Source organism: Rhyacophila brunnea, unplaced genomic scaffold (assembly GCF_057557595.1).
Source record: "Rhyacophila brunnea isolate RB1 unplaced genomic scaffold, BYU_Rbru_1.0 scaffold_17, whole genome shotgun sequence".
In the NCBI taxonomy this organism is placed as follows: Eukaryota; Metazoa; Arthropoda; class Insecta; order Trichoptera; family Rhyacophilidae; genus Rhyacophila; species Rhyacophila brunnea.
Window position 1 is genome coordinate 1631279 of NW_028232827.1, and position 26673 is coordinate 1657951.

The 26673-nt window shown below is 35.3% G+C and overlaps 2 protein-coding genes across 4 annotated transcripts in view; one reads left to right on the forward strand and one right to left on the reverse strand.

The window, feature by feature from the left end:
• dbe (KRR1 small subunit processome component homolog dbe) overlaps window positions 1–16744 on the forward strand; it is a 466431-nt gene extending 449687 nt beyond the window's left edge. Inside the window, exon 4 of the mRNA XM_085944371.1 lies at window positions 16485–16744. The gene's annotated coding sequence lies outside the window, so the exon portion shown is untranslated. The remainder of the gene's footprint in view (window positions 1–16484) is intronic.
• Window positions 1–26172, reverse strand: LOC147073539 (cationic amino acid transporter 2). Of its 3 annotated transcripts, none has more exons than XM_085944361.1 (13): window positions 25722–26172; window positions 11974–12222; window positions 11081–11209; window positions 10522–10677; window positions 10100–10204; window positions 7471–7745; window positions 5522–5619; window positions 5226–5365; window positions 3586–3688; window positions 1711–1859; window positions 1235–1401; window positions 1004–1112; window positions 1–306 (listed from the first exon to the last, which is right to left on the reverse strand). In XM_085944361.1, the coding sequence occupies exons 1-13, from the start codon at window positions 25813–25815 to the stop codon at window positions 146–148; spliced, it is 1935 nt and encodes a 644-aa protein (XP_085800487.1). In that variant the 5' UTR covers window positions 25816–26172; the 3' UTR covers window positions 1–145. The 3 variants fall into 3 exon arrangements, with proteins under 3 accessions (XP_085800487.1, XP_085800488.1, XP_085800489.1); XM_085944362.1 differs by lacking the exon at window positions 25722–26172 and adding an exon at window positions 16025–16155; XM_085944363.1 differs by lacking the exon at window positions 25722–26172 and adding an exon at window positions 13574–13715.
• Window positions 26173–26673: the final 501 nt, after the last annotated feature.

Below are 26673 nucleotides of genomic sequence, written 5' to 3' on the forward strand. Positions count from 1 at the left end.
CTTCAATTTTTTGGTATATTGTATCGTAACCACTACTTTGTGTGGATCTGATCAAAGTAATATTAGAATATTCTTAAATCAAATTCGATTGAGAGATTAACAGTGAAGAAAACAGTCTTCGATTGTTAGGCAGTAAAAAATGAAGTTATTGATGCAGGATATAACTGCCGTCGGTTGCGGATCCGTTTTCGCTGACATTTTTCATGATAAAAGAAGATGCAGCTTCATCCGTGCTGTCGGACAAGGGTTTGTGCCTGTTTCGTTCCAAACTGTGACGTATGCCGTACGTAAAATAGATGATCAAACCTGAAACCATTCAATATAGTTAGTGACAATTTCTGTGTTCACAAATAATGGGATATGCCAAATAAACCACAACCATGGTCATGGTTATACAAGCAAATGGTGCTCCTGTAATCATTTTTTTTTCTTAACCGTGTCCGATCTTCAGATCATATGGCCCACAGTAGAGTGGAGGTTGTATTAACAGATGTATTTCTTACAATAAATGAATGTTAGCCACTTTTCTCAACCTATTATGTCGATACTCTGGTCCAAATACACATTGAAAAACGTGTGAATTCGCCAGTACCAGGATTAGAAACTGGAACCCACGACATTAAAAGTCGACACGGTAACCGCTCAGCCATCGTCGGCAAAGGTACAAATTCTAGCCAGATGCGCATGGTATGGTTGAATTCAAGGCCGTGGCACTGAATTATGAATTACGATTGTAGTGCTAGTTATTGATTATCTTCGAATGTAATGTATTGTATATTTCATTCAAATTATTACCGTTTATTTCAATATGCAACAATCATCATTTTCTTCAAACAGTTTACCATATTTCATTCAAAGTATGAGCAATAACTAGCACTACCATCGAAGTTTACAGTTTCATGTCACGCCTAGACTATAGTGGGGCTTGAGTTGAATTGATAAATTAATATTTTGTCTGTTGGTACATTTAAAAATGGCAGCTATAGAAGAAAAAATGACTTACCTGCAGCTATCCACACACCGAAGCGATACCACGTTGGCAGATCTAAATTCATCATAAGACATATGTTAATCAGAATACTGAAACCAGGAAGCCACGGCACACATGGAACCTACAAAAGGAAACACCAATCTTTAAAGTGACAGATTTCTTTTGTTATTACATTCACCATTTTATCACATAACCGTAAACCGGTACTAGACTATCAAAGATCTAATTAGACCAAATACTTACGGCAAAAGACAGTTTCTTCTCCGACACAGGCTGTCGTGATATAATCACCAATGTAGTTAACAGAAGTATGCTGGAGATAGTTGTTAGAATGATGGCCGTCGGGTCTAGATCAAACAGAGCGCCCCCATACGTTTCCAGACAGGCTCCGAACATGAAGCACCAGACACCTGGATAATTATTGACAATATTATACTTGCAGAAACACATCTATACAATAATTGAGCCAACCAAAAGAGGCACTTGTTGCTTTGGCTGAAGCAGCCAAGGAAATTGAACATGAGTATAATCAAACCAAGATAAAATACATGCCTGGGTCTGAGGCCCTTTCAACTTCATGAAAACCAATATATAACCAATCTAGGTTACTATTCTTTGGTGTCCCGACTCTGCAGAACTATAAAATCATCACAGTGATCTAGTGGAACTGTTTTGTTCCAATAAACACTGTTCAAATTAAGAATATTATGTGTACGTACAGTAAACAGTAACCATCCACGTAACTATATTTGAGGTTAGTTTGGTCGGGTACTGATGATTAGCGCTGTTCACGAGCTGGCCAAAAAATACTTTGGGAGTCAGAGCTATTTTGTCTTCTTCTTTTTTGTTACTCGTAGATATATCATACCTAACAAAAAAGAGAAAAATAAAATATTAATCAACTAAAACATTAGCAGAATATGACAATTCAATTAGATGTTGATGAGTCAACTCAATACAAAAAATGGCTTTGCAAATCATTTACTAGTTTTTTATCATATAATTATTCAAGATGGCTGCTGTATTATTTGAATAGACCAGTGGGTCTATTCTATACACAAAGCAGCTAACGACGGTAGTATTATGTTTTAACAGCTCCTCTCTTGGGTGTGTTAACTTTTAGAGCAAAATATACAATTTTGACAGTTTAGAGAGTTAACCTATTGTAACAATTAATGGCCTCAATACATAAATATGATAAACTACCATCGATAGCCGCTCTAGAAAGGATTACAATACCAAAGATTCATCATACGAGGGTGGGTCAATAATTCCTTAGAAAAAAGCATTAAAACAGTTTTTATTTTTGTATTTTTTTTTTATTTCTCAACATAATCTCCTTGGAGCTCAATACACTTGGTTAGACGTTTCTCAATTTTTTTTAAATCGTCAGAAAAATAAGTTTTCGGAAGGTCCTCAAAATAAGCATTTGTCCGATCGATGACTTCTTAATTTGAAAAAAAACGTTGTCCACTTAGCCATTTTTTTAAGTTTGGGAAAAGGAAAAAGTCACTGGGGGCTAAATCTGGCGAATACGGTGGGTGGTCGACCAATTCGAACTTCAATTCTTCAATTTTAGCCATTGATCGTAAACATGTGTGAACACGGGCATTGTCCTGATGAAAGAGGATTTTTTTCCTGTTTAAATGAGGCCGTTTTTCTTCAATTTTGTTTTTTAGCTGGTCCAATAAAGATGCATAATAATCCCCTGTTATTGTTTTTCCTTTTTCCAAATAGTCAACGAAAATAATTCCACGTGCATCCCAAAATACAGTAGCCATAACCTTACCAGCTGATTTTACGGTTTTCGCCTTCTTTGGACATGGTTCGCCTTTCGCAATCCACTGCTTTGACTGTTCTTTCGTCTCGGGAGTATAGTGGTGTATCCATGTTTCATCTACAGTCACAAAGCGACGAAAAAATTCATCCGGATTGCGTTGCATGAGCGACAACAGGGCTTTAGAGGCCACCACCATATTGCGTTTATTGTCGATTGTGAGCAAACGCGGCACCCATCTTGCAGAAATTTTTTTCATGCCCAATTTGTCATGTAAAATAGAAATGACGCTACCTTTTGAGATCCCTGTAACCTCAATTATCTCACTCAACTTTAATCTTCGGTCACTTAACACCATATCGTGGATTTTATTGATCATTTCTGGTGTAGTCACCTCTACAGGACCTCCTGAGCGTGGTTCATCCTTTGTTGATGTACGACCACGTTTAAATTCATTTAACCAGTTATAAATAGTTGCAAGTGAAGGAGCAGATATGCGGTGAACTAAATCCAACTCATTTTTTATTTCCTTTGCTGTTAACCCTTTTATATTAAAATGTTTAATAACAGCTCTAAACTCAATTTTCTCCATTTTTGTAAACAAGCAATTTTTTTTTTTAAATGTACGAGAAACACACAACAACCCGACCAATCTGATTGAAACTTCGCAGCATACTGAATCGGTAGTGCCGCTGCATGAAAACAAACCGCTTACAGTACTAGTCGCGCCACCTGTCGGATTTTCTAAGGACTTATTGACCCACCCTCGTAATAAATGTGACCTGACTATTTTTGTTCAAGTATTGAATAAAATTACCTTAGAATTAAGACACACGATGCTACCATAGAATAGGCAAGTAGTGTACCGATAGACATCATATCCACGAGCTGGTCTAGTTCAAACATGGCCGCCATTGTACCTGAAAATAATAAATGATTAAATTTACACTTAAATGACTCATAATGGTCCAATGCCACATCTTCACTCCCGGTATCTTCATTTGGACGATAGATAAAAGGAGTTATATACATATTTCGTATTAAGAGTTTTGTAGGTAGTTCGAATTTTGAATTAAACAATTATACATGTGGTTGCATCGGTAAGTTCATTATTTTTCTTGTTCTATTGGCAGCCCCTAAAACAAAATGGCGGCTTGCGTTCTGTTTTAAGTCTGTTGCTCTGTATCGATAACCTATGACGTATGCATTTATCAGTGTTTTACATGTCAGTGTATTGCTTTTAGCTGCCTACATGAAATTGACGAGGGAGTATCATTGATGATGCTGTCCTATTCGACAACTCAATCGAGGGCATTCAAGAGACAATCGACAGGTTGCATAACAGCTCCTCTCGCGTTGGTTTGAAAATCAATGCGAAGAAAACCAACGTCTTGTGCAATAGCACCTGTCCTGATCCAGATTTCCCTCTGATTAGCGATGGACAAAACATCGAGAGCGTCGACAGCTTCAAGTACCTGGGGGTACACATCACGGGAGATGGCATTTTGCAGAAAGAGCTCGCTATCCGAATGGGAATGGCTGGAGCAACATTCAACTTGATGCGAAATGTCTGGGACTCACGATTGTACTCGGTCAAAACCAAATGCCGCCTATTCGACGCTTGCATTCTGACAGTGCTGCTTTACGGTAGCGAATCATGGCACCTTACGAAGGCTCAGAGCAACCGTATACTGAGCTTCGAAAACAAATGTTTGCGACGAATACTGGGTGTGCGGTGGTATGACTTTAGGAGCAACGAGGAGATAAGAGAACGCACGAAGCAGCCTCTCATCACGCTGAAAGTGAAGAGGCGACGTTGGACCTGGCTCGGCCACGTGCTGCGGATGCCAGAAGAGAACTTTAACCTGGCTTGCCTATTCTTCAAGCCGACCGGATTCCGGCGACCTGGAAGGCCGCTAAATACAATCTACAGAGTGTATACGGCGGAGCTACGGGATGCTGGTTTGACCTGGAACGAAGCAAGAAGACTGGCGAGCGACAGGGATTCTTGGAGGCGCCGCGTGGTGACCATATGCTCCAGCTAAGGGGCGGATATGGCCAAAGAAGAAGAAGATCATTCCTCAGGTATTTATAGCTAAATTTTATAATCAATTGTCTGATTTGAAACGGCAATATGAGATATGAGAAATGTCAAACCTTAAGTCAAATTTAATGATACACTATCCAATTCTATGGATTCAAAGCTTATTTTGGCAATATCCGCAGATAGCATCATGCATGTAATTAACTTATAATTGGGTGAATCTCCAAACTATACCAGAGAAATGACTTTTATCTTTCATCCTACATTTCCAACTGGCTCACCGCCTTCAGCCAAATATATCACATCATGTTCGGTCATAATTGAATCCCATCTGAACATATGGCGACTCCGATGCATGTATCCATCCGAACAATATCAGTATGCACCTAATAGATGAAGAAAAAATAATTTACCAGTAAATAAGCCAGCGACCAATGTTCCGACGAGAGGTGTCTGAAACCTGCCGTTTATATTGCCCATGAACTGGAACATCAGACCGTCTGATGCCATCGCGTAAATAATACGGGGAAGAGGAAACATGGCCCCCAATAAACTGGAAGAAAACAATCAGTATGTGTTAAACGTATTCACTGAAAAGCAGGAAGATTATTTGTGTCAGCATTTGTTATTTGGCAGAAATTATGAAATAATAGCAAGGACCATGTTGCTTCCTTATTCATTATACTTTTTTAGAAATAGTTATTGGTACCTTGAACAAAGTCCACACATGGCGCCAACAGTTACAATGTATTTTGCCACGTCCCATTCAAGAAAATTGTAGATATGCGGTAAGGGAGCATTTTTATCCTAAAATAATATAATATGTAAGTTAATTATTTTCAAAATAACAATAAATTTACAAGTGACCTCTGTGGCCGATGGTAGTGCATCAAAGTGTGGTTTCTAAAGATTTATTTAACTGAAATAACATTGTTACAATTACGGTGATAGCTTCTGATCTGATAGCGGCTACCAAATTTGATATTTAGTGAACTCAAAGTAAATGCCGCTAAAAGATCATCCGGTTTTGCAAACAGTCAACATGGACAGTAATTAAGTAAGCATTAATAGACAAAGTGAGAATTCAAGGCTTGGCTGGTCTTTCAAGCCAGAAGACCATGCAATAAAAAAAATGGATTTCTCAGAAAGTGTGGCGGACGACGGATTGTGTAAACCACATGGCCCAGTTTACTTTATTCCTTAACGGAAAGTGATCAATGACATTATTAATGGACCGCGCACTCAATACAGTAGCTAGCAAGTAAATTCGCATGTATAGGTAGACGTCACGCAATTTCCATTATGTGATATCACGCATCAGGAATTTATAGCAATATGACCTTTATTGTAATGGCGTTAGAGCAGTGTTTCTAATGTCAATGTTCATTTGAGCGAACCCATTCGGCAGACCAACAAAAAGCATCAGGAATTTATAGCAATATCACATTTATTGTAATGGCGTTAGAACAGATTATGCCATTTGGCAGACCCGACAATAAAGTGAGTGTCATTTTTTTTCCCAGATGATTCGTCCATATTAATGTCATTGGGTGTTGACACATACCTGTTATCAACAGGCTTTTGTTGGTTTCTGTAAATATTAAATAAAAGACAGGCCGAATCGCAACCCTGATCTCTATAAACAATTGAATAAAACACCTGTTCTGGTTCCCTGCTCAATTACATTAAAATTTATTTATGAGTAAAGGCCTTCGTCCAGTGCGTGAAAATCACTTACTGGGCGGAGGTGTAATTAAGATAGATTTTAAAGTATGATGGATGAAAGAGATAATTTTAAGACTAAATATAAGTATTTAAATATAATAAATTTTGCCGCACATTGCGCAACGTTAAAATCTCCGCGCGCCTGCGCCGAGGTGGGCCTCGTGATTCGTCAAATCAAAAGGATCATGCGATCATTTGGCCAATCACGAGAGTCCTTTTTACTGGTCAGCGTGGGTATGAGAAATTTGAAAAGAATAAAAAAAGTCAGTAAGCGTCCCTTTTCCAATATGTACGGACCTGCGACTATAATTGTAAAAACCCAGATATAAATTTGTGAAACTAAAAATCAAAAAAAAATATAAGACAAGACCACGTTACGAACGAAAAAGACCTTGTTTTATTTTCACTCCAATCGAAAACTTTTTTTTGTGAATCCGGGGTTCGATCAACGCTTGAGCTAGCCGCTGGAACCCCGGATATCTCAGTGTGATACAGCATTTTATAATATAAAACTTGAGAACCGACATTTTTAAAACAACAAAGTATGCACAGTCATGGCAGGACCTAACTTCTAAGGATTGGCCAGAAAGAGTTTTGCATTTCTGGCAACATGTCCATCACTTCAAGGTCCAAGCAGCTTATCTTCCTTTTACCCCCTGTGTCGCAGCTATCATCGATGGTTCCGCGGAACGCCCATAACCTACGTTAGACTCAACTAACTTCACTATGGTGATGTATTTAATCAACCCACGATTTTAAATTAAGTGTATCGGTTTTTTGTCGTAATATTCTCATGTGTTTCAAAATAAAAGCAGGAAGTTTAAGATGCTATTCTTGTTTCGGTTGAAAAATCATCGCATACACATTGTCATCTGGACTAAGTCTCCAACCCCCGCTCTCATGTCAATATCGCTCAAGTGTACATTCTCTTACTTGTAAGTAGTAAGGCAACATCAAAGTGAGCACGGATGACACCCCGAAATAGGCTAGAAACACGATGAAGAGAGACGCGATGACGGCAATGGGAATCGACTTCTGCGGAGTCTTGGCCTCCTCGCCTGCTGTGGCCACACAGTCGAAACCGATGAAGCCATAGAAGCATGCCGCCGCCCCTCGTATCACCCCAGAGAGGCCATAAGGGGCAAAACCGCCTTCCCCGTAACCCTTTGGGACATCCTTCTTTTCGATTCGCCAATTTTGGGTGTTGGCTAGAATCAATGAAAGACGTTATGTTATTGATACATCGGAACTACAATTTCAGGTTAAATGGTTTCTCCTGCATATGTACTAACCAATGACATATTAAATGGACAACTCACTTCATACCGGCGCGCACGAGAAATTGTGCATGAAAGTCATTCACAGATGTATAGGTAGATGTCACGTGACCATATGACGTGTCCATTTCCATTATGCGATACAAGCTTCGAGAATTTATAGTAATATAACCTTTATTGTAATGGCGTATTAGTGTCATGACTCATTGCGTTAGAAACAGATTCTCGGTTACTTACGACTTCTCGTAGATTAGACGCAAGTGAGCCCGGCGCATCACAGGCGACTGTCCAATGGTTTCTGTCATTCAATTGCATTGAATAAACATTATCTTAAAATGGCATTTTATAAATAATATATAATACTAACACATGAAAAGTGATATCCCATCTTTCTTGGAGTGTTTAGTAGATTTTTTTTACAATTTTTAACTAGGCACATTGGCATTTTGTAACACAATAATAACGGTGGAGTCGAAACCTGACAGTCAGAAATTTTGTATGGGCAGACCCAGCGGTGTCGCCAGACCGCTTGCAAGCAGAATATTCATTTGAGTGTAGGATACCGATATTAAAATATGAATTTCGCCATCCGGCAGACCCGACACAAAGTGAGTGTCATTTTATTTTCTAGATGCTTCGTCCATATTAATGTCATTGGTACTAACCCTATCATGCTTCTACATTGAAGCATAGAGCATACCTAGCAACCCTCTTGTTATGTCAGACCTGCAGCGTGTAGATTGCTTTTGTAGCATTACTGCAGGGTGAGAGAGGGTTGGCCATGTTGACGGAATCAATGTGACTTAACTACAGCTGTGTCCGGAAAATTAGGGTATTGGTATACTTTTAATTGATGGATGTACCAAATATTTCTTATTACAACGTTTTTATTAGCTCGTATTCTTGTTTGTCCGGTGGTTGTTTGTCCAGTACAAATCTTGCAATCGATTTTTAACTAACTTCCCGACTAGCTAGACATTTGAAACTTTTAGAATATATCAGAACACGATGCCAATGCATTTTTTAATACTTTTAGCCATCTTTAAGCAGAATTGAATTCATTTTCAGTTAATTCTGTTTTGTATGAAAAGTTATTTCAGAATAATCCGTAAAAAGTAAAAGACTATTATTGGTTGCTAAAGGGGTCCTAGCAACTAAATTATTAATATATACGTGCGTTACTATGGAAATCAATATGAAATGTCAAATGATATTTCAGTATTCTATATTTATTTTGTTTGTTTGTTTTTCATTTACTTCATATCAAGTACAAGTTTGAGCATATTGAGCATAATAATTCAACAGAAAATTTAAAAAAAGGTTGTATATAAAAAAGTTCTTTTTTTCTTTTAATTATTTTTCTTAAGGGGGGACATGCTCGTCGAAGGTCAAAATTGAGTTTTTATTGTATTTTCAAACCATGATCCTGGACACTCCTTAAACGTTGTAGATAATCTATTTATATAATTTTGAAGCCTTATTATCCTTTATAGTTATTTTAAACATTTGATGACTGCATAAAGTATTTTTGTTACATAAAATAGTATTCTTTTAAACCTCTCGCTCTAATGTATTAGAATATAGTCATATTTCGGTACATAACTGTGCAGTGGTGTTAAGATTTTTTACGTTTATTAATTTTTAAACGCATTTATGAAACCATTAGTATAATTTATTACGAGATAATTTTTGTAAAATATTCACGATAAAAAATTATATTGATAATCTCTGTGATCCCAAATTTGACAAGAATTAGGCATTTTATTATTCAAAAAATCGGCAAGATTAACACATTTGAAGATGATTCGAAAGATACTTATTATAAGCTATGTCTTTGATCATTCAAGTGTGATAAACATCTTATGAATAATGATTGCTTTATAATAATTATTGACCTAAGAATAAGGTAGTGTTTTTTTGAAATACGCCATTTCTTTTGTCATTCCCCAGTGATTAAGCTACAACATACAGCCGTAGCCATAAATTGACAAACTATAATTAAAGTAGGGAGTAAAATTATGTTAACGCGCGTGTTTGAACATGTACCTAACCGATTTTTTAAAAAAAATTTTTTAAACCTACGACGAGCACGTGGGCCGTTAAGTAACAAAACAAAATCACTGTTCCTGTCTGATGTATAATGAAGTTTATTCGATCTGATCATTTTATACGATTATATCAGTGTCGTGCCGAATGTCTGTATGCAGGGTGCCAATTATTGATATGTTCTGCCATAATTAAGTATTACATATTACGTACAAATAATAAACATATTTTTTTTTCACCTTTTAATGATCCAGATATAATGACAAATAGAACGACGCACAGGTTCACGAGTGTAAAGATATTATTAAATCGAGACGATTCCTTCGCTCCAAACGCAAGGGCAACTGCAAAAAAATTAAGAACATAATATATACCATTATTTATAAAAGATATCATTTACCAATTTAATAAACAAAATACTTTGATAGAAATAATAAATGAATAATTCAAATTCAAAAATAAATGTAAAATTGAAGATTTGCATTTTGGCATTATTTTAGAAATGGATTGACGCGAAAGGAATAACTTTACGGGCTGGATCTTTTTTGCATATATGTATATGAGATATCCTCAATCGGATTATTGAATAAATTTAAAAAAGATCCAATGAGCTTTGGATCTTTTCTGCATATATACGTCCAATTCATGTCATAAGTCTTACTTGAAAATACCATCGTAATGGTAAAAGCGAAGAAGTCAGGATACGGCGAGAGGTATTTAAGTTCGATGGGCATCGTAGCATGGAAATGCGTCGACATGGTGTTGTTCAAAAGCGAATCCAAATATTGACTCAACGCTCGGACCACACTTGCAGAACCTGTAAATAACAATAAATTTAAGAATAAACACCAATCCGAAGATGTTAAATAAAACCTTATTCTATAGAAATAGAGCCAAAAAATGTATGAAAATAAAGCAAAAAAAGGACATCTCACTTTGACAGTTAAAACTTTTTAATCAGTCAAATTTGGTAGATTTTAAAATGAGTCGTAGGAATCTTCCGGCATAATTTATTAATCATAAATTGGGCACCTATGTGCATTTCACCTGCTACTGGTAATTTGCAGTTTACACATTTATTTTACCTCATGATACCATAGTCTGAAAACACCAATCAATTCTATCAGATGGATTACTCAACTCAATTTTAACCAAAATGAGAGTTGACACTGTTTTATCCTGGGTCCTTCAATTATTATGACGCTTAAAATATATTTTACCTATAACGTATTCCAGGATTAGATTCCATCCAATTATAAAGGCCATGAACTCTCCGACGCAAACGTAGCTGTAAATGTAGGCTGAACCAGCTTTCGGCACTCTTGCACCGAATTCAGCATAACACAGACCTGTAAAAATTTACAATTACAGTGAAACCCCGATTCTACGATTTTCAAGGGCCCCTTAAAAAAACGATAAATACGGGACATATAAAAAAAAAATTCGATGTCTTGAATTATTTTAAGTTTCCCAGCTAGTGTTGCAGTTTTCTTCAAGGGGGCATTTTAGTTGTGACTTATAAAAAATCGTGATACGAGATGCGAGGCAAGCCTGAGCGGCCTGTACAAAGAAAGCAACGCGACTGAACGTTCAGGCGAGATTGAACGCCGACCGATCTGTACAAATAAAGCATAATAAAAAGTATCATAAACAATTCTATGAAAGCAAAATGAAAAATATTAAAAAAAACGGTCAATCGGGATAATATTTGTGACGGGACCATAATATTTAAACGATAGATCGAGGAAAACGATAAATTCGGGAAGGGTTAAGGCGGGATTATTTAACATTGTACTAATGGGTGTTTGGCGGAACTTTCAAAAATGAACGATCCATGCGGGAAAACGGTTTATGCGAGAACAGTAGATCGGGGTTCCACTGTACATTTATTATGGGTCAGTTATAAAAGCAGTGATTGTATTTTTATAATACAAAACTAAGAGACTCAACCTTATGTAAGTCGTAGAATTGCAATTAAAGGTAATTATTTCATAATAATTGATACACGAAAGTAGAGTAGAACATTGATTCCGTTAAAATAATAATGATTGCTCCAAAAGTTCATGGGGCCTGGTTAAGGATTAAAGAGTATTTCATAGACAGGATAAGATACCTGCAAATATGGAAGCAATGGCTGCAATGAGGAATGAGATGATGACAGCAGGACCGGCGTAAGTTTTGCTGATGTTGCCGGCTAACACGTAGACACCGACACCGAGAGTGCTCCCGATGCCGAGGGCCGTCAGGTCGAGAGTGGTGAGGCATCTCGCCAAGTGACTATCTGTCAGGACTGTCGGAGAAATGGGCTTTTTCCTCGACAGTATATTGTAAGCTGACTTGGCAGATCTTCGAACACTTGCGGCTGAAATGAAATTGAAAAAAACACAGTTCATGAAGCATTGATACATAGTTTACATTGAAAGATTATTATGTCGGAGTGAGAAAATACAAAAATGTATAATGCAACCTTTTTAATATAAATGAAACGGAGCGAAACTACGTATGATAGTGAAACTGAAAAAATGAAGTGTTGTAAGTTATGGGTTTCGGGTTCGAATCATCATAGCATGGACGACATAATAATTAAGTTGTGCAAGTGGCTTAATATACATTTTTCACAAATAAGATCTGGTAAGACAAAAATTACTATGGCCAATAATTAGATTAGCTGCAGAGCAACTATCGAAGCAAATGAATTTATTGAATATACATAATTTGAAAACATCTCATGCATATACACACCAGAAAAAATCATTTTGTAGAAAAGTATAAGACACCCGATGGGACTTGAACCTGTAACTGCTAGATTCGCGCCAGTAAGCTTTTCCAATTAAGCTACGGGCATCTTAGTTAATTATGACGATTTTAACGAGTAGTTGTTACCTGAAATGCTTAGGCTTCAGCCACATAGGTAGGTGCTTCGCTAGTGCAGTGCTGAGCTAGGTACTATGCTTGCCTACTAAAAACACTACTACCACATTGCACCCTACGTGCTTAGGTACAAATTCATTTGACATTTGGGAGCGCTCAAGTCAACAACGATATGTCACTCTCAAAACTAACCAGAAAGCTACTTCTCATGTAGAATTTATGTTTAAAATTTCCAAAGTCTCAAATTCGAACTCATTGGGTGCATAATGTCAATTCATCTTATGCGTCATTATTCATAACCTCAAAATATATGGTGTTTGACGTTTGTCATACTGAAGAAACATCCGCCATCTTGCAAAATCACTAGGTGACACAATAAAAATAACCAACATGTTTGTTCGCCGGGGACTCATGATGTGACTAATAGTCACATAGCGAGGCGCGAAGCATGCAGTGTGGCCATTGCGATAGTATAATGTGCGTCCGTTCACTATGATATGTCACCTAGCACGTAGCCACCAAGCAAGGCACCTGCCTATGTGGCCTTAGCCATATCGAATTACGTTATAATGTTCGCTATTGGTTTTACTATATTAAATTAAGTTAGGTTAAATTAATTGGAAAAGCATACTGGCGCGAATCCAGCAGATACAGGTTCAAATCCCGTCGGGTGTCGTATATTTTTCTACAAAATGATTTTTTCTAGTGTGTATATGCATGAGATGTTTTCAAATTATGTATATTCAATATATAGAATGTTACGTACATTCTCAAATCTTGTGTCTTATTTGTTGAATAAAATAAATAGTTTATTAAGTAAATGAATTTTTTTGTGATTTTACCGAGGCTTTGACTGCGACTCGCTGTCATATCGCCTCTTCTCTTCTAGAAGGGGATCCGTCGATCAGGTCCACACTCCTATTCTGTTAAATAACTTTACAATTTTGCCTAGCTCTTCCGTCTTACCCACCGCCAGGACACCCTTCAATTCGTTGACATTCTCATAGATATCCGCAATTCGCAGCTGTACTCTGTGAAGTTGATATTTAGGGCATTGTAGTGCTATATGTACAATGTCCTCTAAAACATGACATTCATCGCAGAGTTGCGATTCGCTTCTTCCCATGAGGACATCAAATCTTTTGCCCATTGTGTGCCCTGTTCTTAGCCTCAGTATTAACTTAGGGCTTGCGCAGACAGAGAGCGGTCGGAGTTCTGCGTTCAACCGACCGTTGACCGCTAACGTTCAGGGACAGCAGACAGGTGGCGGTCAACAATAAGCGTTCCATTTGTTTACAAACGTTGTACTGACACAAGCGCTGCATAATGCTTGACCGCTATATTTCGACTGCGAGTGGAAGTGAGAAAGCACCGCTGTTGCGTACTCACTCCCCCGTGTGGTTTCGCTCTATGTTGTGTGACTGCTCAGCGGAGGTACGGCGTTCTTTGTAATTCCGGGCATAGAACTCCAGAACTCCAGCGTTCCAATTGACCGGCGCGGTCTGACCACCGGCTGTGTACCCATACAGTATGAAGTCCATACAGTACAAAGAACGCCGAACTCCGAACGCGGAACGCAGACCGCCTGACCGCGCTCTGTCTGCGCAAGCCCTTAAGCTCATTCCTCGTCAAAGGAGACTCTACAAACCAGGGCACCTCTCGTGGTGATGGTAGAATAGACTTACTCCATTTCCCCTTTTCTATTATGATGCATTCATATGCTTGCATTCGCGCATTAAATTAAGATCGATTAGAATTATTGAAATTTTCTAATATCTTGCAGTTCTCCTGGGAATCAATTGCGACGCACCATGGTGCTGAATCACACACTTTGAAAACGTCTGAACTACTATATTAATTGATAATAATGTTGATGAAATTTTTTTTAAATCATACAATCTTGTGTAATGTTTCTGTACCACAAAGTCAGTGTCGTATGTAATATTTTGCAGATTTTGACGCTACCTCAAGAAGCACATCTTTCAGAGCCGATACACAATTTGAGTGTAATCAAAACATCAGTGGCAAAGGGTGTAGGTAGGCTGTTAAGATCTGACATAAACAGTGCATACTAAACTTTGTCAAACATATTTGTTTTCAAATTCTACAGGATTTAAGTTTTGTACATTTGAGTAATTTTTTGCGAGGTTTCGCCTTTCAGCATCTTCAGGCACTATGTACAATAGTACAAAACTTAAATCCATTAGAATTCAAATTCAAATTCCATTAAGTACCTTCGGTTGATAGTGTTAATATATTTGTTTTCATTGAAAGAAGACTACAATGTGTAGATAGTGTTTATTAGTTTTTAAAATTCAATTACACCATGTCTAATCGAAGACATGGTAGATGATAGTAAAAAAATATTCATTTATCTATAAAATATCTAAATTATGCCATTAAAACATACATAATTTTAGATATTTTATAGATAGAAGAATATTTTTTTACCAATCATGGTTTGGATAGGCAGGGCTTAATGAATTTAAAAAAACTAACTAACACCATCTGCAATATGTATTCTTATTTCAACGTAAACAAATAAGTACCTATGACTGAAAAGGTGTGCACTATTTTATCAGATCGCCCATAGCATACCTAAACTATTATGGTTTGGGTTAGGCAGGGTTTAATTGATTTTTCAAAACTAACCAGAACCATTTGTAAACAGTATTCTTACTTCAATGAAAACTAATAAGTATGACTGCCAAGCTTAGTGCGCACTATTTATGTTGAATCTTAACAGCCTACCTCCACCCTTCGCCACTGCCTGCTCGTGAAAGTATTTTACACAAATAAAATAAAATTCAAATGGAAAAAATTACTTTCCCTTATTAAATACCAGATATCTAAACTAAACCATGAAAAATTAACGGTTTGGGATGCCAATGTGGTGGATGAACTCGTGGCATCTCACTTGAATAAAACAGTTAACTCGTCAGGTTCAGCAGCTCTTCTAGCTGAGTATCCACTGCATAATATAAATCAAAAATTTCTAAAACTCAAAAACTGAATGGCTGAAAAATGTTCCCGAAAGTATCCTTTTTTTAGATATGAATAAAACAGATTTAATGCCTCTCACATTTAGTGTTTATTTTATAATTTTATTCAATAGATTATTGTTATGTTGAAACCTAATGAACAAAAAAAAACTATTCTCCATTCTAAATACGTAACTCGAAATACTTTCGAAGAAAATCCTTTGTAACTTTGAATAATGTTTTATCAGCTGAATTCCAATGCATACATAGATAATAAAACCACAAGAAACATTAAAAAAAACAGCTACTCACACATAAAACCAACGAGGTCAGATTTCATGGTGCTAAATTCTTGTAATATAATTCTTTTTTACAATGTGCAACACGACACAGCGAATTCTTAACTTGTTAGGATTCCAAAGTGATATTGGAGCTGCTAGACTAAACTCAATTCAATCAGTCAGATCAAAATTAGATACATTTTTTGATTGAGGTCTCACTAAAAAATGAGATCAACATCCTTTGTATTGAAATACTTCAGACCACGGAATCACCAAAATTTTTTTCAGAGTTTTTTTTACATAAAGCAAATGAAGAATTATAACCAGGGCCGGGTTTATGCTTTAAATGGCACTGGGCTACATATTGAAGCCCCCAAAAAAACAACTTATTAAAATAGCGTTTTACAAAATATTAAATAATTTTAATTGTCTTTAAAGAATTTTAGAAATGAAGACAGTTCGATTTTCGAATCACACAATTGTACATGTAGTTGTTAAGGTGACGCATCAGTGAAACGCCAAATAACTTTCAACTGTACGCGCGACGAAATGTTGTACTTGCTTCGCATTCTTTGAGAGAACGTGAAGTCAGACACACGTCACTTTGCTGCGTGATGGCGACGGGCCAATTAATTCTAAAATCGTGTAAAGATGACTAAAAACTTTACCCATTTACTTTAAAAAGAAAACATGTCAATGAATATATTATTATTGTTACTGATAGAATAATAAACAGAATATAAAATGGACGTATGTTGGATTTATATGAGAAATAATATTTCGTTTGACAGGCGTCATTTTCACCCGCGACCCGCAATCCGCACATCGCCTAGCAACGATCTTTTTAGACCGTGCCTCAACTAATGTATGGCCTTAAAGGCTTTAAAGCAAGAATATATCGTCGGAGTTTTGTAAAAAGGGCGAATCAACCATTTTGGCGAAATCGAGATTTTAATAAAAATACAATATGTACCCCACTAGCTTTGTTGTGTAAAAACGGCGAATTTTTATCTCCACAGGAAAGTACTTAAAAACGATAATCGACTAAAATTAAATTAATTAAAATTACGAAATAAAAAGCAAATGTGACATATTAGGCCTTTTAAAATATTATATAATAATACCTATTATAATGACAGTATTCTTTCTAAGCTTTATTATAAACTTGTTAGATATTTATAATCATATACAGGTAAAAAACAAATAAATGTCGAAAGTAAAAATCCTCCTCCTGTAAAGTAGCATTTTGGTTAATTTGCCCTTTTTACAAAACACCGACGATATTATGTAATATACACAATAGATATTATTTTTAACACTACAACATGCCATGAGGCCCAATCATAGTAGTGCAGTAGTAGAAGTGAAATGACCACGTAAACATCTAGGCTTTGAGAAAACTACATAAATATACTGAGACCTCACCGTGATCGAATGCGTTACCTATTTTTTTAAAACTAAAGGAGACTGTGAAGCCTTTAACCGTAGTGTAGTAAGTAGTACCAGTGAAACAATCACAGAAACATCTAGGCTTTGAGAAAATTACATGAATGAATTGTGACCACACTGCGAATCGAACAATCAGCCCCCGGATGAGAAACTAGCAACATAATACACATTCGAATATAAGGGCCCGTAGATGAGAACATTGAAAAGCTTTGTCTGCCTGTTTTGATTTTTTGTGATTGATCATCTAGGTAACAATAGGTCACTGTATTTGGCTACCTATTTAAGTACATTAATTTATGGGGCATATTTTTTCACTGGCAATTATGGCTACATTCGTAATTAATATATTGTGAATGATTTGCTTCAGGCACTCGTCAAACCATATTCAAAATAGCCAAACCAATGGTATTGGTGTACTAATTAATCAGTACGCAGACAATTTCGAATGTTCATGAACCGTTGTAGACACATTGTTTAATAAATTAAAACTAAAAAATCAGTCACAGTTCGGAATTGTCCAATTGACTTAATCAACAAGACGTCAATTTAATTGAGCACTCGTATTGATGTGCTAGTGTTTCTCAAAATGTGAACTTTGGAGCCTCCTGCTTCGCCAGGGGTGTCCAGGGTTTCTGCAATATTTTCCAAGAAACCAATACATCACATTTGCATCAACAATTAATTAAGAATTTATTTATAACTACATTAACGGCGATTGTTTGCTATCTATTCACTCAAGTGAAGAAGAAATAAAGCAATATTTTTTTGGATTGATTTAATTTTTTTTAAATGATATGGAGCAGTGTCCGGCAACCTATGCCACGCGTGCCACCCAGTGGAATTTTAGTGGCACGCCTCGAAAATGACGATTTGTTAAAATTTTCGGTACTTTAAAAACTGTACCGTAATATTATGTGATGATACACTTTGAACATTGAGTGTGTTGATTTAGAGATAGTCGATAACCAAAACGTGGAATGAACAGATTTTATTGTATGGAAAAAGTCGCATTCACTGTGTTAAGTGTTTTCAGCACAACGTACTTTACTGTGAGCAAACATTCTCAGTTATGAAATATATTATAAACCTGTACCTATCGAAATAGTTAAATTGAAAAAAATTCGGAAATATGCATAAAATTATAAACTTCAAACTATGACTTGGTTCATAGTTTAGAGGTGTTAGCTTCCAAAATTGAACCTCAAGGGAGTCACTAATGTTTAAATATTGTAATTTTTATGATGTTTTCATGTAGCGTGTATTAGAGATGAGTTGGAAATACTGTCACCAGTTTGTGTACTTAAGTTTCGGATGAAACTACCCATGCTAAGTATTTGTGGCCCAATAAACTTATTCCAAAAAACTTGTGATGATATCATCGCGAGTCACTGTTCTGTGCACTCGCCAGTTGGTAGACTTTCAACACTATTGACATTAAATGCGTACGAACGAAATAGCACATGAATATAGGTATATTTTAATTTATTAGTCTATTGCGTTCGAATGTATGAATAATAATAGGTCATAAATTTTGTGTCGCAGCACAGTGGTGAGATGACACAAAGGCTTGTTATATACCGCTCAAAACATGTTTAAAATTAAAAAAATCACTGTTATTCATTTTTGTTAACAATAATATTGTGACCTAACAAAAAACAACTCATAAATTTAAAATTTTATAATAAATGGGACTTATCGACAAGCGGAGCTCAGCGTATTTTTAGCGATTAAATTGAAGCCGATACACAGTCTGAGTTCCCTGAGCCGATACGTATTTTAAAATACTAATAATATGGAGTTGGTTTTAGTTTCAGTTGAGTATGAAACTTTTGTCGCATATGCACGCCAAACGATCTATATAGTATTCCAAATACTAGTAAGTATTTTGGAACAAGTTTATATACTAAGTATTTTTTTATACTGGTAAGGTAAATGTACCAATTTCCATCACTGCTCCAATTATCGGCAATTTTAGAATAAATTCCAAAAAATAAGAATGGCAGGACTTCTATGACTGTAAGAATGTGTTATACGAAATCCACATTTCTTATGCGATAGAAAGAGATAAAGTTTTTGCTTCATGCTTGTAAGTACTTTCTGAAATTCAATTGTTTCCTGCCACACGTCCAGTGATTTAGATGTACTGGGATATTTGAGGCAAAAGCTTGACAAGTAAGTAAACATTTCGAATATCTAGTGTTAAGGCGAAGTCTTCACTGAACCTTTTTTAAAGAGGCACCTAGCGGAAAAATACGAAGCTTGCAATTTGAGACATTTTTTTGATAATTCACAATTTCAACTGTATTAAGGGGGGACATGCTCGTCGAAGGTCAAAATTGAGTGTTTATTGTATTTTCAAACCATGATCCTAGACACTCCTTAAACGTTGTAGATAATCTATTTATATAATTTTGAAGCCTTATTATCCTTTATAATTATTTTTAACATTTGATGACTGCATTAAGTATTTTTGTTACATAAAATAGTATTCTTTTAAACCTCTCGCTCTAATGTTTTAGAATATAGTCATATTTCGGTACATAACTGTGCAGTGGTGTTAAGATTTTTTACATTTATTAATTTTTAAACGCATTTATAAAACCATTAGCATAATTTATTTTTAGATAATTTTTGTAAAATATTCACGATAAAAAATTATATTGATAATCTCTGTGATCGCAAATTTGACAAGAATTAGGCATTTTATTATTCAAAAAATCGGCAAGATTAACACATTTGAGGATGATTCTAAAGATATTTATTATAAGCTATGTCTTTGACCATTCAAGTATGATAAACATCTTATGAATAATAATTGATTTATAATAATTATTGACCTAAGAATAAGGTAGTGTTTTTTTGAAATACGCCATTTCTTTTGTCATTCCCCAGTGGTTAAGCTACAACATACGGCCGTAGCCATAAATTGACAAACTATAATTGAAGTAGGGAGTAAAATGATATTAACGCGCGTGTTTGAACATGTACCGTTTAAAAAAAAATAAAAAATAAATTGGTTAGGTACATGTTCAAACACGCGCGTTAACATAATTTTACTCCCTACTTTAATTATAGTTTGTCAATTTATGGCTACGGCCGTATGTTGTAGCTTAACTACTGGGGAATGACAAAAGAAATGGCGTATTTCAAAAAAACACTACCTTATTCTTAGGTCAATAATTATTATAAAGCAATCATTATTCATAAGATGTTTATCATACTTGAATGGTCAAAAACATAGCTTATAATAAATATCTTTAGAATCATCTTCAAATTTGTTAATCTTGCCGATTTTTTGAATAATAAAATGCCTAATTCTTGTCAAATTTGGGATCACAGAGATTATCAATATAATTTTTTATCGTGAATATTTTACAAAAATTATCTCGTAATAAATTATGCTAATGGTTTTATAAATGCGTTTAAAAATTAATAAATGTAAAAAATCTTAACACCACTGCACAGTTATGTACCGAAATATGACTATATTCTAAAACATTAGAGCGAGAGGTTTAAAAGAATACTATTTTATGTAACAAAAATACTTTATGCAGTCATCAAATGTTTAAAATAATTATAAAGGATAATAAGGCTTCAAAATTATATAAATAGATTATCTACAACGTTTAAGGAGTGTCCAGGATCATGGTTTGAAAATACAATAAAAACTCAATTTTAACCTTCGACGAGCATGTCCCCCCTTAATGAATAAATATGTATCTGAAAACATTAAAAAGAAAAATATTTTTTATTTTAAGTCAAAGATAAACTTACAATTGTAAAAAATGTAATAAAATGTGAATTTGTTGAATCGGACCGCCCCCTATTATTACATATTATATTTTATGGTCATATTTATTATTAAAATTTAGTTTATTAATTTTTCTAAGCATCACCTAAGAGATTTTTGACTAATTCATAGTTTTAATATTTTTTATATCTAATTTAAAAAACATCGATTTTTATAAAAAATAAAAATGTGTATAATATATAATATATGTTCATTGATATTTTGGTTCTTGTCGGTTTAAAGGAAGCCAGCGGCAAACAACTTTTGAAAATAGCCAATATACTGGATTATTTGTTAGGTTCAGTTAGGTTAGGTAAGGTTTTGATTCTTGAATTTTGCCAAAATCAGCTATGAAAATTGCAGTAAACGGCCTTGTACCGATATAAGTAGAGCTACTTGGAGGGTTAGAGTTTGGATTTTGGTTTGTTTTTCAATAAGTTGTGTTGGGCTTTGGTATGGTTTTTAGTTACAAAACATCCAAACCACAATAACGATATGGAGTATTGTATCTTGGTAATAGTGCCGCAGATGCCCGCATGAGCTTTTACAACTTTCTTTTTAGACCAAACCCAATCTAACCTAACCTAATATAATCTTAGTGTGTGATAATGATGCATCGAAATGTATGAAAATTTCAAATTTTAAAATTAACAATTATGTATTGGATCGACAAGCATCTGCGCCGACAGAAAATAGTATTTAATAACACATTCACTGCTGGCCAGTTAATTACCACAACTCGGTCACTGCTAAAGAAATGCCTGATGTATAGCAATTATTGGCATGATAATTAAATGTGGTAATTAACCAGTTAGCAGTGAAAGTATTAGTATCTAATGGCTACGCGCGTCTTTAACCGGATAAGTGCCACCAGCGTCCTAGCACGCTTTTCTATTCCGAGAACAGAGGGCCAGCCATGCAAAATGCGCGTGCAAAGACGCTTCACTTGAAACGCAATATATCGGCCGAGGCAATGTTTTGAATAATTCAATCGCATTGCCCATACAGCGACATCTCTTAGGATCATGGTGTAATACTTACATTTGTAATTTTCTATATTATCATCAACGAAACATCAATTTTAAACAAACCTTTCTTTGGTTACCGAAACGCGTCGCTAGTAGGGTTGTGCCACGGATCCGATATTTATCAAATTACTCGCCGGGATTCCCGTTTACTTATAGTAGATGCAATCGAAATTATGGTTCGCTTATGCATACGAGAAACGGGGAATACTGTGATTCCTGAATATACACAAGTACACAATAGCAGTGACACATCTTCGAAAATATGCCAGTTGAATATTCGAAGTCGTATTTGACGTACCTAATTCGGTTTCGCGGCTGAAATATTTTCACTTTACAATTCATTTCAGTAATTTACGGGTACGATTTTGTAATTTTTAAACCTTCGTAATCTGTGTTGTGTGTCGTAATTGTATATTTTATAAGATATTAGTGTCGGGACATATTTTATTCGCATAGTGTTTAACTTATTTGACTTTTTGTGTTATATCTTTTTATAATAAGTCAAGTTTCTGGGATATTTGAACTTTTTTTACATATAAACCTTTTGATCTTCTTTCTAATCAAAATGGAAGGAACACAAAGTTCATCAGAAAATGCCGAACAGGTCGAAGATTTGATGTACAGGGTTGGCATAACTGTTGAATCGGATGATAGTGATTTTGATGTCGATTTGGATGAAGAGGAACAAGATCCCAGTGCATATGAAGCTGCAAAAATTGATGAATCTGTACTGGCTGATGAATCTGTTCCAGTTTTCGAATGGGAAACCGATGATTTTGTCCCCAAAATAAATTCATTTGATAGCTCGAGGTCAGGAGCGGACATAGAAAATGTTGATAGCAGAGAATCGGAGTTTTTCAAGCTGTTCATAACCAGCACGCTTATGAATTTTGTTGCCATGGAAACCAATAAACAATACCAATATGTCAAAAATCACTGCAATGAGTTGAGTTGGAGATTGAAACAATGGGTAGACGTAACAGTAGGAGAATTGTACCTCTTTTTGGCAATATGTCTTTTGATGGCCTGTAATTCGAGAAATAAAATACAAGATCACTGGTCTACAGATATTTTACTATTTTCTCCGATTTACTCAGATACGATGCCCCGCAATAGATTTCAAATCATTCTTCGCATGCTCCACTTTTGTGACAATACGCAACAAATAAGTGGGGACAAGATTTTCAAAATTAGATTCCTAGTGGAATATTTCAAAAAAAAGTTTGCGGAGTGCATGTATCCTTACATGAATGTGTGCATCGATGAAAGTTTGCTACTTTTCAAAGGCAATTTGTCATTTCGCCAGTATATCCCATCAAAAGCAAGCCGTTTTGGCATTAAATTTTTTGTGATATGTGACTGTGCCACCGGATATGTACTGAATTTTATTGTGTACACTGGAAAAACCACCGAATATGTAACACACATGCACATGGGTATTTCAGGAAGTGTAGTCTTGACTCTCATGGAACCATATTTGGACAGGGGACATACCCTGTACGTAGACAATTGGTATACTAGCCCAATTTTGTTCCAAAAACTACATGACCGGAAAACGAATGCTTGCGGCACTGTAAGGAGAAACCGAAAGGGATTGCCAAAGCATACGGAGAAATTGAAAAAAGGAGAAATGAAAGCTTACCACACAGACACTATTTCGGCACAAATCTGGAAAGATAAAAGGGAAGTGTCCATGCTGACGACTCTTCATCCTGCCCAGCTCACCGACACAGGCAAAAGAACGTATCGGAATGAACCGATAATAAAACCGGAATGTGTCCAAGATTACAATAAAAATATGGGTGCAGTTGACAAATCAGACATGGTTTTGTCAAGTGTACACTCGACGCGCAAAACAATGAGGTGGTACAAAAAAATGTTCTTCCATCTAATCGACCTCTCACTGTTGAACAGCCATATACTGTTTTGTCAAAAAACTGGAAAACGTGTACCGTTGGCACAATTTCAATTAGAGGTCATTCGACAATTAATTAACGAATACAAACGTGTTGTGCCTTCCAAATCTTCAGTTAGGAAAAGACATTCAGAATTGCCATCGCGTCTCACAGAGAGGCATTTTATGGCAAAATCACCTCCAAGTGCTAAAAAAGTCAAAACAATGGCAAGATGTGTGGTGTGTTTATCCAGGAAACTTCGAAGAGAATCAAGGTATGAGTGCAAACAGTGCAAAGTGGCTCTCTGCGTTGAACCTTGTTTTGAGACATACCACACGGTAGAAGACTATTAATTTTTTTTGAATTCGTTATATTTTTATTTGGTTTTAAGACTAAAGTAGCACATTGTAGAATTACTTCTCATACATTATCACGTTCTCATCTTTACTGTGTAAGTGTTGTGACAACCCTGACGTTTTGTGAAACATTACTTGTGATTTATTTGGATAAATAACGGCGTAAATGGACACATCGTGTATTAATTTGGTAAGTCTATATGATATAGTATTAATATAAAGCCAAAAAAAGTACATTTACTAAGGTTTATTTTTTCAAAGAAAATCGCGGCCCTCCGTATATGGCCATACAAATACCTCTTGGCAGAGAACAGGTTAACAGTGAAAGACTTAATATAATTGTCTACATGGAATACTGTTTTCGTAAAAAAAATTATAAAAGCTCATGTGGGCATCTTTGGCATATTTACCTATAATTTTTATTTTATTTGTTATCATGGGGGTCTCAAAATCAGTCAGTGTCTCAGGCATTTACCTAGGTACCTACGCCGGCCACTCTCAATGTCAATTGGGAAATTGACCCCACAAAATGTGGATATGAGATTTTACAATTTTCTTTTTAGACCAAACCAAACCTAATCTAACCAAATCTGACCTACCCCAACCTAATATTACCTCATATGATCTTAGTTTGTGATAATGGTGTATCAAAATGTATGAAAATTTCAAATTTTCAATTAACGATTATTGGATCGAAAAGCCGATGCGCCGACAGAAAAAGGTATTTATTATAATTGTCTACATGGAATAAACTGTTAAAAATATATATATAAAAGCTTGTGTCCACCTCTGCGGCACCGGAAAAATAGAATGCACAGCAAAATTCAAATCGGGAGAAATATGGCGCGTCTATTTTAATTAATTAAACCTAAATAAGTACATACATAATAATTAAAAACATATTTTTACATTATTTTAAATCGTAAATATTTAAAAGAGTGCCGTGAGTAGCGGTGGCAATTATTGTATAATTTATTAATAATTCATTGCAAGAGAAAGGTAGATGCATGCTAAAAATACGAAAACGAGTTGATGTATTGCATCAGCTTTGACGCGCATACAAATTTAAATTCATATTTATAACATAAAGTGGTGATAAATCGTTGTTTTGATAAAATAGAAACTATCGTGGCATTCATTGGAAGGTTTTGTGACGATAGTATAAGAAAACTATTAAAATAATCGATAATAAATCCCAACTTCAACTTACCATCTTTGAAAACACTTTTAACACTTGTATTTTCTCCCAAATCTTCACTGGAACCCACGGCTTGATAACTCAGATAACGCCCAGCATCCCCCATTTGATTGTTTTAATTTAATTCTTTATCAGAATATTCGTCAAACGAGAACCTCGAAATGAGATTAGTAATGTTTTAATATAGCCGCGTAAATCTATTGCACGTTGCACAACTGTCAAACACCTAACCTGGATTCAATCTGTCACTGCAGCAAGTCTTTATTATAGATTCGAACGAACTTTAAACTGCATTATGCAATATTTACTATTAAATTACAAACATATGTCCGCCGCTTGAATTTCCCCGTACAATGTACATGCATATTTTTTTATTTAAAAAATGCATAATTTTATTTTTATTACTATTAGTGACCAACATTGTGGGGAAAAAATCCTAGAATACAGTGAATCCATAGACTAATATACTATATAAAAATACTAGTGAATCACTGTACGTCTAGTACGAGTATAATGTACAAATTTCAGTAATGGAAATTTAAATTTACAACTTTCTCTTGATTGAATTATATAAGGAAAGCAAGCTTAAGAAATTTAATGTAAAAAAAAAAAGAATTTACTTATATAACTATTTTTCTCAGGAAGCAGAAGACAAGCAAGAATAAAAAATGAACAGAACGCAAAAAAATGGACTATAGCTATTTATTCTATAAAATAAGTTATATTTTATATTATGACTTATAAAAATATTTTGCAAGCACATGAAGCATTGTTAAGTTGGAAACTTCACAAATATTGTGATCGCTCAATTGCCATTCCATTTTTCTTACAGACGCAAGGGCTGCCGTTTTTTATGGTCATTGTGATTACTTACTTGAGTGCAATTATTATAAACGGTTTTACACAAATTTTACATGATTTTCCAACTAAATAATAACACCAAACTGTAGCTGTTTATTTACTC